Raw genomic sequence first — 13891 nt, forward strand, 5'->3', positions numbered from 1 at the left:
TACTGCACAACGAGGTATGGGAAGATGCAGTGGTGTACACAAGGAAGAATTTCGGGGGTTGAATCCCCTTGAGCAAGACATTCTTGAAAATATGTATCTTATATATATATATATATATATATATATATATATATATATATATATATATATATATATGTATGTATGTATCTTATATATATATATATATATATATATATATATATATATATATATATATATACGTACTTCGAGTGAGTACACAGAATTGATCAAGGGGGTTCAAGCCTTGATGATATATAAACCACACTTTCACTGAAAAGATGAGAGATCGAGTGCTTGAACTCCCTTGATGAAATTCTGGCTACGCCACTGGGAAGATCAATACTAGAAATCACCCGCAGATAGAAAAATAAATACATGGATCAGAAAGATGACAGGAGTGAGAGATATTATCATGGAAATAAGGGCATTGAGCTGGCAGTTGGTCGGATATATTGCAAGAAGAAATAATAATCGATGGACGAAAAAAAACAATTGTTGAATATAAGAGACAAGAGACATATATGTCAGGACGCAAAATAAATATAAGAAACATTCTATTACATTTCGGTGTAGTGAAATCATGAAGCACCACAGATTAACGTGGGAGACAATTGCCTAAGGTAGATGGCTGTGGGGAAGAGATAGAGATACCTTCATCCAGTAGTGGATGGTTGACTGTAATTTATGTAACATGAATATATATGACTATCTGAGCTAAAATGCAGATTAGATAGAAATCTTAATAGCTATATTGACAAGTATCAATTTGCAAGTTGGTTAATCTATATACACTTCTGATTTAATAAACCAATTTAGAACACACAGGGTTCATTGAAGCTATTAGATAACCTTGTAAATGGGTGAAACATTGCGGTAATTATTAATAAAGTAATAAGTAGAACTGGAATAAGTAATAAAGCATTCACGAATAAAATTTTATCTTAACATCATTCATAAATCTTTGATAGCAGTGCCATGATATTGAGCAAGGCATTGTTTTCATGTTCTCCTTCTGGCTTCCGTCTCTTTCTTTTCAAAATATGCAATTTATAATAGGCAGTCTGTAATATTCCATTATGGGTTGCGAAATTTTTTACAGTTACTCTTCCAGAACAAGTTTTACAGCTCGATGTTATTCCGCTGCCTGTCTCATGGAAGATATTTAGGAATATTCCCACTTTTCCTACGTTTTCTGTGTGACTGGAGTGTCAATGTACTCAATGCAAATCGCCAAGCAATGCGTCACATGAAAAGTTGTCTTTTCCTTGTCTGTATTTAGCATATATACACTTCTGTTTACTTTTTTTTCTGCTCATATAATGTTACGTAAAGATAAATGGCAAGAGGAAACTAGTTTCAGTTATAAACCGCATTGGGAAATCCATTTCCTTGCAACTCTTTCTAAAACAAAGAAGAAGGTGGGTTGGATTTTGGCACGTGTAAGGTCGGTGATTCATATCTCATTTAGGCTGCAGAGAAAACATACTTTTTTTTTTTTTTAAAGGATATTACGATTGGTGCTAGAGCACGAAATCTAACATAATTGCATGGTCTAGTGGAATATACAAAAAAACTATCGATTGTCCATGATTTTTTAATTGGTGTATGCCGTTATTTACCTTACGTTTGTCATGACAATACTTCGGAGTACTTTTGCTCATAATACCAGCAGTGAAAGTATAGTGACGGTGTATGTATCCAGAAGCCTGCTGCTGTATTAGCGTTTACTTTTGCTAATCCGACTGCAGTATTTATTTATTTATTTAATTTTCGATTCAACGTTTGTTAGCCATCTAAATAGGGGCGTCATTTGGGGAGGGCAGAGGAGTAATTCCTTCCGAGTTTGAGATGTATATACATTTTAATAAATTGTAAATACTAATTTAATGCAATTTACTGTAAAATTGCATGTAAATAAGAGAGTCTTGTCCCCCGCGTCTTTTACGAATACGCGACAAAACGTACCACCGACAAAACGTACCACTTACCCTGAGGGCTGCTTGTGAAGGGTTTTCTAAAAACACTTTAAATAATGACAAGCGACAAAACGTACCACTTGCCTGGAGGGCTACTTGCGAAGAGTCTTCCAATCAGCCATCAAATAATGTCAGGCGACAAAACGTACCACTTGATAGGACGGTATATAAGTATATATATATATCGGCCAAAATAAGGTTACAGATTGGTGCTGAGAAAAGTACCGATGCAAGACCAAGACTAAGACTAAGGCTAAGACTAAGACCATGCCTGCAAGATTCTTGCAACACCAAGACCATACCTGCAAGATTCTCGCCAGACCAAGAGCAGCAAGAATCTTGCATATGTAATATTTGAATATTTGCTGATTTCCATCACACTTTATCCAGACTTTGGACCAGAGACGGATAGGCATTATTAGAGGGGCGCGGGCGCTTTCTCCCACAAGGGCCATCAGCATCTCAATGTCACAAATCAATTGCATAGTTTTCTTTCTACAGTAAATCAATAGTATTAACAGTTGACAATTAAAACCTGATATTCTTTCATCAATATATATTCTGAATTGTTCAAAATATTATATGAAGTTCAAGGAGAACGTATACTATATTACTAAATTAGCAGATGTTTTAGTGTGCTGGTTTTTGATGCTACTGTGTCTATCACTTTCGCATTCGAAATATTTTTTAATAAATATTTTTCAACAGATATCAACAAAATGTTTTCAAATGTTCCTGAGACATGGTACTAGTTAGCCGATTTTTAATGTATTTCAGTTTATTTCAATTTTGAAAAATTTCTTTCACATGTTACCTGAGTTATGGGCAAAGTCAATAAAAATTTGTATGCTGGAAACCTGGATAAGTATTACTGCACAAATTACAATTCTGCAAAATTAAAAAGCAGCACATTGGACAATTTTGCAACACGTTTTGCATTCGCTTTCCTTGTAAACAAATGTATTTTCTCCTCATTCTGAATCGCTTGCACCATCAGCACAGTCATTTTTCCTCGCATGTGCTCGTCATCAAGACTGACTTTCAAGGATATCCACGTCCTTCAAAAGTCCAAGAAAATACGTATCCTTGAAAACTTCTTAACTGAAGTTTTTCAGAAAATATTTATCGAAAGGCACGTATGGAAGTTCTGTTACGTGGTTGAAGTGGCTAGGGTCCAAATAATCCATAAAGTACATTGCTTCACGAATCTTGAAGAAATACTCAAAACCACCATGTCCAATATTGTGTTGAATGCTTCGATGCAGTACCTGGTCATTGGATAGAAGCAGCTTCATCTTCATATTCACAGGAAAAATCTTCGTCCATCTCTAAAGGCGAATTGTCGACAGGTCAATAGAAAAAAAAAAAGAAAAAAAAGAAAGAAATCACTTTCTAAGTCTTCAAATTTGTTATTGGGCCATTCTGCAAAGCTCAATGCTGCATTTTTAACGGATTCAAAATCATCTCTCTACTCTTTCAGTTGGAACAGAGTAGTCTGCACCATCCGATAGGACTACACTAGCAGCATCCTCTATTTGGAGATAGTTTGACAGAGAGATCGTCACTTGAAATATCTTAAGGAACATTTCTGCTGTCTGAATTGTTTTGAACTTGAGAAGATCTTTTATATATCCTTTTGCTTTACACCTAGCTTTCGGTTTGATATTTTCTGTAGAAGCAATTTTCTTAATTGTTATCGTCAACTCTATATACAAAGCACTTTTTGGATTCGAAAAATGACCAAACTTTTTCTAAAAAACAGTGTGTTTTCTACCATCTTGTTTCTGCAATTACTGTAAGACGCCTTTGTTAACATTTGATCTCCCAAATGTTCATTCGCTGATAAGACTCACGCATAAATATCGCACAGTCATTCAGCAGAACAATGACACAGAATCAATGCAATTTTTTGTCAGATCACATAAGACATGATTGAGTATATGAACGTAACACCACACGTGTAACTGAGTTTCTTAGTAGTTAAGCGGTTAGCGTATGCGCCTTTTTCGTGGGAGACCTGGGTTCGATTCCAGGCGGGAGCTCATGTGCTTCGGATTTCCCGTAAATCAGTATGTCCCGTCTCATATAGCCTCGCTGCTAAAAGGGCCGTTAAAATCAACTGAATCACACGTGTAACTGATCATAGGTGAAGTGAAAAAAATCTGAATATTGTCCTTGCATGTTACATGAGCCATCGGTTGAATTTCAAATACGCTTTTTAATATCAAGGTTCAACTTCTGCAGAATTTCCAGCAGTAAATCGCAAAGACACTGGCCTGTGGTAGATATGCATTTTACAATGACAATACTTTGTTTAACAACCATTTTAACAACATACCGTAAAACAACAGAGTACTGGCCTGAAACTACTATATCTTGAGTAGTGTCTAATAGAACAGAAAATATTGAAGCTTGAGAGACTTCTTTCGAAATATCTTATCTGACAAGTGTGCTGATAGCATTCAAAACATAATTCATCCCGTGTTTAGTAAAAGTTATGCGACCACTATCCTGCTTACTTCCTCGTATATGACTTCTCGGTGACCTTATCTAAATTACTTTTAAGAGGAAGATCAAATTTGCTTAAGAAAGCAATAATATCCAAAAAGTTTCCATGATCTATAGCTGTGTCTTTCAGTTTATAGGCTGTTACATTTCCTCTGTAAATGAGCCCTCTTTTACCAATGAGTTACTGCACTTTGACAACTCGATACATTACCTGTCTGTTCTTCTCCACCTTATACTGCTGTTGTTTTACCTGTTCATGAGGAAGTAGTTTCTTAGCATGAGGTAGTACGTTTTGTCGCGGATTAAATATCCGAAATGTTTTAATTAGTCCATGACAGGTTGTAATTTATATAAGTGGTACGTTTTGTCGTGGAATAAATACCAGAAATGCTTTAATTAATCCATGATAGGTTGTCATTTATGACAGGTCGTCAAAAGTGGTACGTTTTGTCGTGAAAATTCAAGTGGTACGTTTTGTCGCTGGTACGTTTTGTCGGGACACCGCCTTTTACAGCAAACCTGAAATGACATTACTGCAACTAGATAATTAAAATAATCATTTTATTCTCTTTTGATGTAACTTAAAATTAATATTTCGTATCTCCAGCCTAGATTCATTGTCTAAAAAGTGATTCCCCCTCCCAAACGACCCCTTCTGGAGTTGCTATTTCGTGTCACTGATCAAAAGTAGGCCTACAAGCTAGTAAACAGCTTTTATTTCGTATTTGTCGCCTTTTCAATTATTATCCGTGCCAGTTTGCTCGCCGATTAGTACGAATAATTATAAGTTTACTATACGTATATATATATATATATATATATATATATATATATATATATATATATAGTCATTTTTCGTAACCGATATAATTTTTTAAAGCAACATTTTAAATATGATGCTTATTTTATGGCGTAAGATCAACATTGATTATCTGTTAATAAGCACAATCTTGAGTTTAATTCTGTGTCAACTAAGCTGGGACTTTTTGAAGGGATATCGAGAGAGCAAATTGGTTTCAATCATGCTCGGTTATTTTCTCAGTCGCATAAGGATCAAACCGCGACCTGCACAATTGCGTGATCTCCAGTACCTTTCCTCGAATAGTGCATTAGTTGAGAATGTCCTTTCTATAAAACACGACAACCAGAAGTTTGAAGACGAAAATAACGTAACAACGTTTAAATTAGCATACGTATTTAAGAAGGTAAGGACAGTCGTTCACATGGCATAAGGTAATAAGGAACTTAATCTGGAGCAAAGACAAACTTCGTGTTCCATTCTTCAGCATTCAGTGTTACAAAATGCCCGTTATTTTGCATGATTAAATCAATGCCAAGAAACACGTTACGGGTTAATGACATGTAACAGCTTCTTTTGTTACAAATGATAAATTATGCTGCATTGAGCACGAAAGGCGTTAGCAATTTGTTTTCAATCTCGTAAAGGTGTAGTCTATAGTACATGGTTGAACTTAATGAACCCTTTACTTCCAACACACATGTATTAAACACATTATGTTCCTTAATGCAGTTATCTTTCTAATCTGTTCTATTTCTCAACAAACAGAATTAAATGTATATGGTTTATAACGTAATGTACAGCATTACTTAACAGTTCGCATTTAAATTCCATCGTCCTAAGTATTGTCAGTGAATATTAGAATATCCAAAAAATTCTCAACTGTTTCTTATTGTAGTCGCTCATGATGGTTAGGGGTACTGTCTATTTTATTTTGTATTTAGGATGGGACAACAATTGTGTTTGACTCTTTTATGAGAATAGTCATATATTTTTTATACGTATATTAACATAGTTTCAGATGCTGATATCAAGAGTGTGCCCTTTCCCCAAAGTCCTTAATGCTACCCTCCCGTATTCTTTTGATGTATTCTTTACGAAAACAATATATACTTTTAAAATTTTTTCTGCTCTTATCAGGCCCATATATCTGATTTGAAGTTCAATTTTACGTCCTACTTTTCAGTGTCTCACTTCGTACTGCAACGTCACCTTGTGAGCAAATCATTATAACATAGAAAGCACTCACAGTGGGAGGAGATTTAGAACTTTTTAGCAGAAATTGTAAAAACTTCGTATATTAATATTCACAGACAGCATTCATAATGATGAGATAAACTTCGTATTATTATTATTATTATTATTATTATTATTATTACTACTACTACTACTACTACTACTACTACTACTACTACTACTACTACTACTACTACTACTACTACTACTACTACTACTACTACTACTACTACTACTACTACTACTACTACTACTACTACTACTACTACTACTACTACTACTACTACTACTACTACTACTACTACTACTACTACTACTACTACTACTACTACTACTACTACTACTACTACTACTACTACTACTACTACTACTACTACTACTACTACTACTACTACTACTACTACTACTACTACTACTACTACTACTACTACTACTACTACTACTACTACTAATAATAATAATAATAATAATAATAATAATAGAATTTGGCCAATAACAGCATTCGAATCCTAGACCAATGCATCTAATTAAATGAATATGTCCTTTCTGCCATAAGTTATGGCCCATAATATGTAATACTATGCAATGAATACAAACAACAGTGTGAAATGTGGATAAATAAAACTAAGTTAAGAACAGGAGGAATTTATATATTCCTTCAATATAGGGAAAATGTAGCTACGTTATGATAAAATCATCATTTCTTTCTTTAGCCTTGTTTTATCACTTTTATCAAAAGAATAATTCTACATCTTAAAATTAATAACTCTTTATCTTAAAATCAACAATGTAGATAAAGAATGTCTCAGAGTAAAGTTGTATACTATTGCCACTTCATCCAACTCGGTGCGAAGACGCGTTATGCCATAGGCCAAAAAGAAGTGTGGAAGTGAGAAGTTGAATATAGTTCAAGTAATTAACACTATTGTTATTATTATAAAAAATAGCAATCCCCCTTAAAGTTTCTTTGCTACTCCTCTTGCCTTCCCCACCAAAGAAATTAAAGCTACGATCATTGCTGGTAGACTTCTCAATTTTCAACAAATCTCACTTACGTCATTGAGTTTTAACAGGAGCCACATTCAAGGTAAGATAAAATTTACATCATAGAAATGGCAGAAGGTAGGGATTGGAAGGGAATGTGGTCAAATTCATTTATGATGTTCTTCAGTTCAGGTAATCCATGATTTTAATAGTGTTTCAATCGGAATGACTATTAATTTTGAATATTATGGACAATTTAGAGACATGATTTGTGTTCTTTAATTTGGATTATAACCTTTATACTATATATATATAGAAACTTTGTTTTCTTTTATATATATATATATATATATATATATATATATATATATATATATATATATATATATATATATATATATATATATATATATATATATGAGAAAACAATATAGTTTATTATTATTGAAAGTAGTGACATGTGTGTCTTGTGTGTCTTATTGAGACATTGTATATATCAGCGTGTATATGTTCCGTGTATTTTAATTGAAATCCACAATATTCCTAAACTGAATGTCATTAAATATCATTCACTACTAGTAAAACACTTGTTCTTTAAAATTACTTATTAAGTTTATTATGCACATCAAAATTGACTATATCGTGTGGAACGATTACAGCTTAGGTACGCTTTGATATCTAAATAAGGAACGTCAGTTGAACGTTCGCTGCATTTCGCAGTCATTTATAGCCTTCTCCGCTAGTCTGTAGTGGAGCATTAAAATTTAAACGCATTTTTACGGTGGTCTCGATTTCACTTTAAGCTGTAAGTCCACGCCTCATATAACCTCGGTGTTGAAAAGAGTGGCCAACCAATCCCCCAAAATAAAGAATACATCTATTTTGGATCATGTAAGTGTTTCAAATAGCCAATCAGCAATGTATAGTGTAACATTTTCATAATTGTGTATATTTGAAGTGGATTAAGAAGGAAAAAAAAAAAACTCAAGTTATGATATTTTCGGGAGCAGGAAAATTCGGTGTAGGAAATTTCGGTGTAGGAAAATTCGGTGTAAGAAAACTCGGTGTAGGAAAATTCGGTGTACAGAAAATTCGGTGTACGGAAAACTCGGTGTGGGGAATGTTAGGTGTAAGGAAACATTCGTTGTAGTAAACCGTAAGGTTTATTAAAAACTCAAGTTTGAGGATAAATGAGAGTATTAGTTTTAAGTTCAAACTTTGTGTAGAACGTAATTTTAGTCTACTGTACCAAATTTAAAAAAAAAAATGTGTCGTGAAATAATTTGAATTCTAGATTTGGACGGATTTTAACATTTCATAGCCCTTACATGACGAGAATTTTTTTTTTAATGTCCGTTCCTGTGACAGCGAAGCGACCATCACTACCAATCGACATTTTATTTAAAACTTAAGTTTTTATGCTGTTTTGGAAAATGTCTCCTAGAATTTTCTACTTGAAAAAAAAAAAAAAAAAATGTAGGTTACTGGACGGGTAAAGTTGAAAATTGTAGATTTTTCAAAAATGTTCAGACGATTTCATTACTATTTTATAAATAAATATTTAAATTTAATTTCTTCAAAAACGACATAGTTTATTTATGCTACTCAAAGGTGTAAAAATAAATGCCTCAACTGAAGTATCTACGTCTGATTGAAGGAGAAGTCAATAAGGAGTCAATAGGGTTGCAGTACTTGTTTACCTTAACTTAAGGCAAACAAACTAAAGTGTCTGATTGGAAAATAAGTAAACTATTTGTACAAATATTATCTGATAAAACCATCCTGCTTTATATTGCCCTTTCCACTAAGATTAATATATTTTTTGCATCTTACATATGTATATGCATATGTTCAAAACTCACGGATTCATTTGGTTCTAGAATTTCTAACTGAAGTCCGGTTTTCATGCGGTCTGTCGCAAATCATCAAGGAAGGATGCGAGATTTATGGACTATGTTTACTGGTTTAAATTCATCCGGGGTAATATCGAGCAGGCCGTAAGAAAAACAGCAAATATTACCCATTGTATGTTACAGTTCGAATGAGATATTGGATATTTGAAGCGAAATTGAAGAATACAAATTAAGTGTAAGTTAAATGAAATGAAATCTTTAAGTTTTACGTCCCACGGATATGCCGGTTAGGCTAAAGGAGACGGTGATGATGAGAATTGAGTGAAATGATGGAATGAAGAAAGTGGGAGGAAACGGGAGTACCCCGAGAAAACCCAAGAGCACGGTGTGTGTCCACCACAAAGTCTACATGGCGCGATCTGGGATCGAACCAGGGACCCCAAGCATCGGAGGTGAACGCTCTACCATTGAGCCACCACGCCCCCCAAAATTAAGTGTTAGTGGTGACACACATAAATCACATGTTGAATAGCCGGTTTCTCGCTACAAACGACAGAGAGATATTTTGGGCGACTTAAAAAGACGGTAACTGACATCTTCCACAACATCCGCCAGCGGGGTTCGATGCTTCCCTGACTCACTCAGAAGCGATCCTGTTTCTTGCAATTTATTCACTAGCGACCATATTATATTCCTGTTTGGGGCAGAACGCAAGGCAAAGTTACGTGTAACTGCCCTTTGCGTAGCAACAACAGATCCCGGTCTCCAAAATCTTTTTAACGATAAAATCACGTTGCTCCAAAGAGTACATTATTGTAACTGTGTCCTGATCATATTGATACAGTAGCACAGCATAATTCTCAATGCAACGGCCCAGTTTCCTGTTTCTTATTGACGGTCGCTAGATTGCCATCTAACGAAGAAACTCAAATCTCCACACCGCACCTCACCTAATTCCAATTCGGTACAGTGGCGAATATTTGCTGCTTCTCTAGAGGCGTGGCCGATATTACCCTAAATGAATTTAAACCAGTAAGCATACTTCCATCAATCTTCCAACGTTCCTTGATCATTTGCCACAAACTGCATGAAAATCGGACTTCAGTTAGAAATTCTAGACCCAAATGAAATCCATGAGTTTTAAAAGAATCACCTTGTATATGTTCTGTGATGTAATATATAGGAAAGGTGTTTTTAGTTGTTTCTATAACTATTCTCTGAACTTGTAATTGTTTTATTTGTGACAAAAATGTCAGCTTCATTGTGTGATGAAAAGTAGTTTATAGTAATATCCCGCAAAAGACATGCAAGAAGGTATTGGACTCAAGGCAGAAAAATAAATTTGCTTTTCTTGAAATAGGTAATAACATTTTATTCGTTACATTATATGGTTTTCGTTTTCACAATATGAAATGTCGTAAATTATCGTAAGTGGTAATATTCAATATGTATTACACCGAATCTACCGTACACCAAAATTTCCCCACACCGAGTTTTCCGTACACCGAATTTTCTGTACACCGAATTTTCCTACACCGAGTTTTCTTACACCGAATTTTCTTACACCGAATTTTCCTACACCGAATTTTCCTACACCGAATTTTCCTAGACCCGATATTTTCTATTTCCCATATGTTCCTAGGAGGATTACAATTGAAATATGGAGAATGCAATACTTTTCAATATGAACTTGATTGCGATATACTCTAATATTTACACTTGTGTGTTGTATATCAGGACACTATCTATCTGAATGTTTTACCTGGAGGCAGATTCTAGCCTATTTACCTAGGGCAGCGTTTCCCAACCGGTGTGCCGCGGCACACTGGTGTGCCGTGAATGGGCCGCTGGTGTGCCGCGAGGAAATCGAAACAAATTATTAATTCTGTAGCAGTCAAATTGCAAGACATAGAGAAAAATGTATATTTATATTTAACATTAACATGAACCTCTACTATGTATCTACAATTTTGACTTTCACACTGTTACTTTTCTGTACATTTTTAATGTTGAAAATAGTATTTGTTATCATTGTTATGACCATTATTGCTTCTTTATTGTTGCAGACTGTTTCGTAACTTAAAATTTTAAAATGCATTCTGTCCTTTCGACAAAGTAAACATGCATGCAAATTACCTACATTTGTGTTTTAAAAGTAAAAGAGATTTGTTTGTTCATTCGTTATTTAGTGATCTTCCTTCTTAGTGAGAGGTTGGATAGTTTTCAAGAAAAAGTGTATTTTTAAAAGCCTTGGTCCCATATCTCATTGCAGTTGTTTTCTATTTTTAAATTAGAATGAAAAAAATAAGCATAATGATATACCACGGGGGGAAATCAGTGATCGAGCTTTCTTCCCTGTGAGAAGGAGATCAGTAATCAAAGAAAAAGTTACCACTATATTTCATATTTACAAATAATAATAATAATATCTACATGAGTGTGCCGCGGGAATTCAAGTTACACTTATAGTGTGCCGCAAGTTTAAAAAGGTTGGGAAACGCTGATCTAGGGTAACTAGGCGGTGATAAAACCAGTAAAGAGAAGGATGCCGTGTTGTTTTTCATTGTGGTTCAAAAAGGGAACATGAAGAGCTTGATAATGTGTTTGTGCAGTGCTGGAATAGATTAAGAATTATGGTAAGAGATACCACGGATACAAGAGCTGAGTCAATATGATGTCATTACACAGCGTCTCTGATTCAAGGGGAACGGAGTTCGATTTCCTGCCACGCGAGTTGTGTTGGAAAACATCCTGCCCTTGGGTTTTCTCAGTGTTCTCCCACTTTCTCACTCCACCAGTTATTTAATAACCATACCCTTTTATTAATTATCCGTCTCCTTTAGCCTAAATGGAGTTAATGAGGAGCGTAAAACTATAAATTTCGTTTCATTAGACAGATATCCACTTTAATGCGAGTATTCACATTCATTCCTTCGATTATGTAAGACACTCTTAATACTTATTAAGTTAAGAAGCCAAATCTTCACACTGTATCACAACTTATATTTTGTACGAGTAATTAAAAAAAAAATTACATTTTTCGCTAATAGATAGGCCCTTTTTAAATTTAATTTTCTCCCAAGAATAATATTTTCTTGTTAAAAGTAACTAATTGGCTTACATCATTTCTTATTTTGTAAATAATATTGTAAAAGTATCAACAAATAAACAGACTAGTGACTATATTTGTGAGGAAAAGTATAATGGAAATTGCCCGAATTGAAATATTTTTAATTTAGTTACGAATTTTCTAGAAAGAGAATAGAAAACTAGGTTATGAAAAAAGTATTTCCAGGTTCCACATTGTTATGTTGTTCGTATCCTTGAAGGCGCAAAATTTTCCATTGACATAAGAATAACGGTTTATGTTAAGTGAAACGCACCGAAAACTTTGCATCCCATCAGTAAAAGCATCTAAACAAATTGTCTTTAATTGTTATCTGGCCATCTCCAGGGGGAAGGAAATATAATTGACTACCTTGGTTGGTCTTTTCACCTTGCCAGTCACCTGTGTACGGGTTGCCTCAGTAGGATCAAATTGTCGGCTCCGGTTCAAGGTGTCAAACTAATCTTTTCTAAACCATAGAGACAAAGTGAAAGAAAGTGGAACTTGACTGTCCAACAGTAAACGTAAACATTTTGTGTATCTACGACCTTGGTTGTAAAATAATGCCGTGGCTACAAAAACAGATATATGAACTTAAAAAAGAACTCAAGTGCAAAATATGTTTTGAAGAAAAACACTTGTATGCAGACCCACAAGCGGTAAGTACAAAAATGGCACTATAAAGATTATCAATTCCGTTAAAACATATTTTGAATTTTCTTAGTTGCCTTCAGCCTACAGATGTCCGATTATCTGTTAATAACCTTGTATTTTAATTTTTAAAAAGAACGAATATTACGTATTAACATGCTTCGGATACAGGTTTTGGTCATCAGTCTACCGGCACCCGGCAGTCAGGTACGGCATAGTCCGTATTGCTTTACTTCAACATACAACTCGACTTAAGTAAGCTTGATTTATTTATTTCTTCCAATCTGTGTCTTTTGACGACCTCGCTAAATATATAATTCTCATACTTCTTTTAAAATGATCACTCAATCTTATCATTATGTAAATCAGTGAGACATGATACTGCATGATCCCGAAGTTAAAGATCCCATACCAAAATACTGGAAATTTAAGATCAATTCAGGCCTATAGCTATTTAAATATTGCTACCAGAATTTCAGCAGTTTCTATAAGTTATGCTAGATTATGATCATTGGCGTTCCTTTAATCTTCTTGCAGTAAGCTGTACTGTTTGCTTCCGGCAGTGGAACCGAATCAGTTGATTTTTGTCTTATAAATTATCTGCGACCCAATTATCAACATTTGTATTAGAGCGTTTCGCACAAGATAAGACAAAAGTTTATAAAGAGAGATAAATCTCTTTTAAAGAAGATATACGTTTTTCGAGATCAGACATTATTTAAAAACAAATTTTCGAGACGAGACAGTCTGAATGCTT

The 13891-nt window shown here is 34.4% G+C and overlaps 1 protein-coding gene across 3 annotated transcripts in view; it reads left to right on the forward strand.

Annotated features, from left to right (window-relative positions):
- Nucleotides 1-13891, forward strand: part of LOC145664541 (sodium-dependent nutrient amino acid transporter 1-like) — a 189417-nt gene that overhangs the window by 85227 nt on the left and 90299 nt on the right. The window contains exon 1 of one of the 3 annotated variants that reach the window (XM_081731300.1): nucleotides 12905-13142. The exons of the other annotated variants lie outside the window; for them this stretch is intronic. Within the exon in view, the coding sequence (XP_081587426.1) occupies nucleotides 13047-13142 (96 nt within the window). The 5' untranslated portion in view covers nucleotides 12905-13046. Of the gene's footprint in view, nucleotides 1-12904; nucleotides 13143-13891 lie in introns of those variants that run through there. 3 annotated transcript variants of the gene reach the window in all.

This window comes from Thermobia domestica, chromosome 11, assembly GCF_964235325.1.
Source record: "Thermobia domestica chromosome 11, izTheDome1.hap1.1, whole genome shotgun sequence".
NCBI classification, from domain to species: Eukaryota; Metazoa; Arthropoda; class Insecta; order Zygentoma; family Lepismatidae; genus Thermobia; species Thermobia domestica.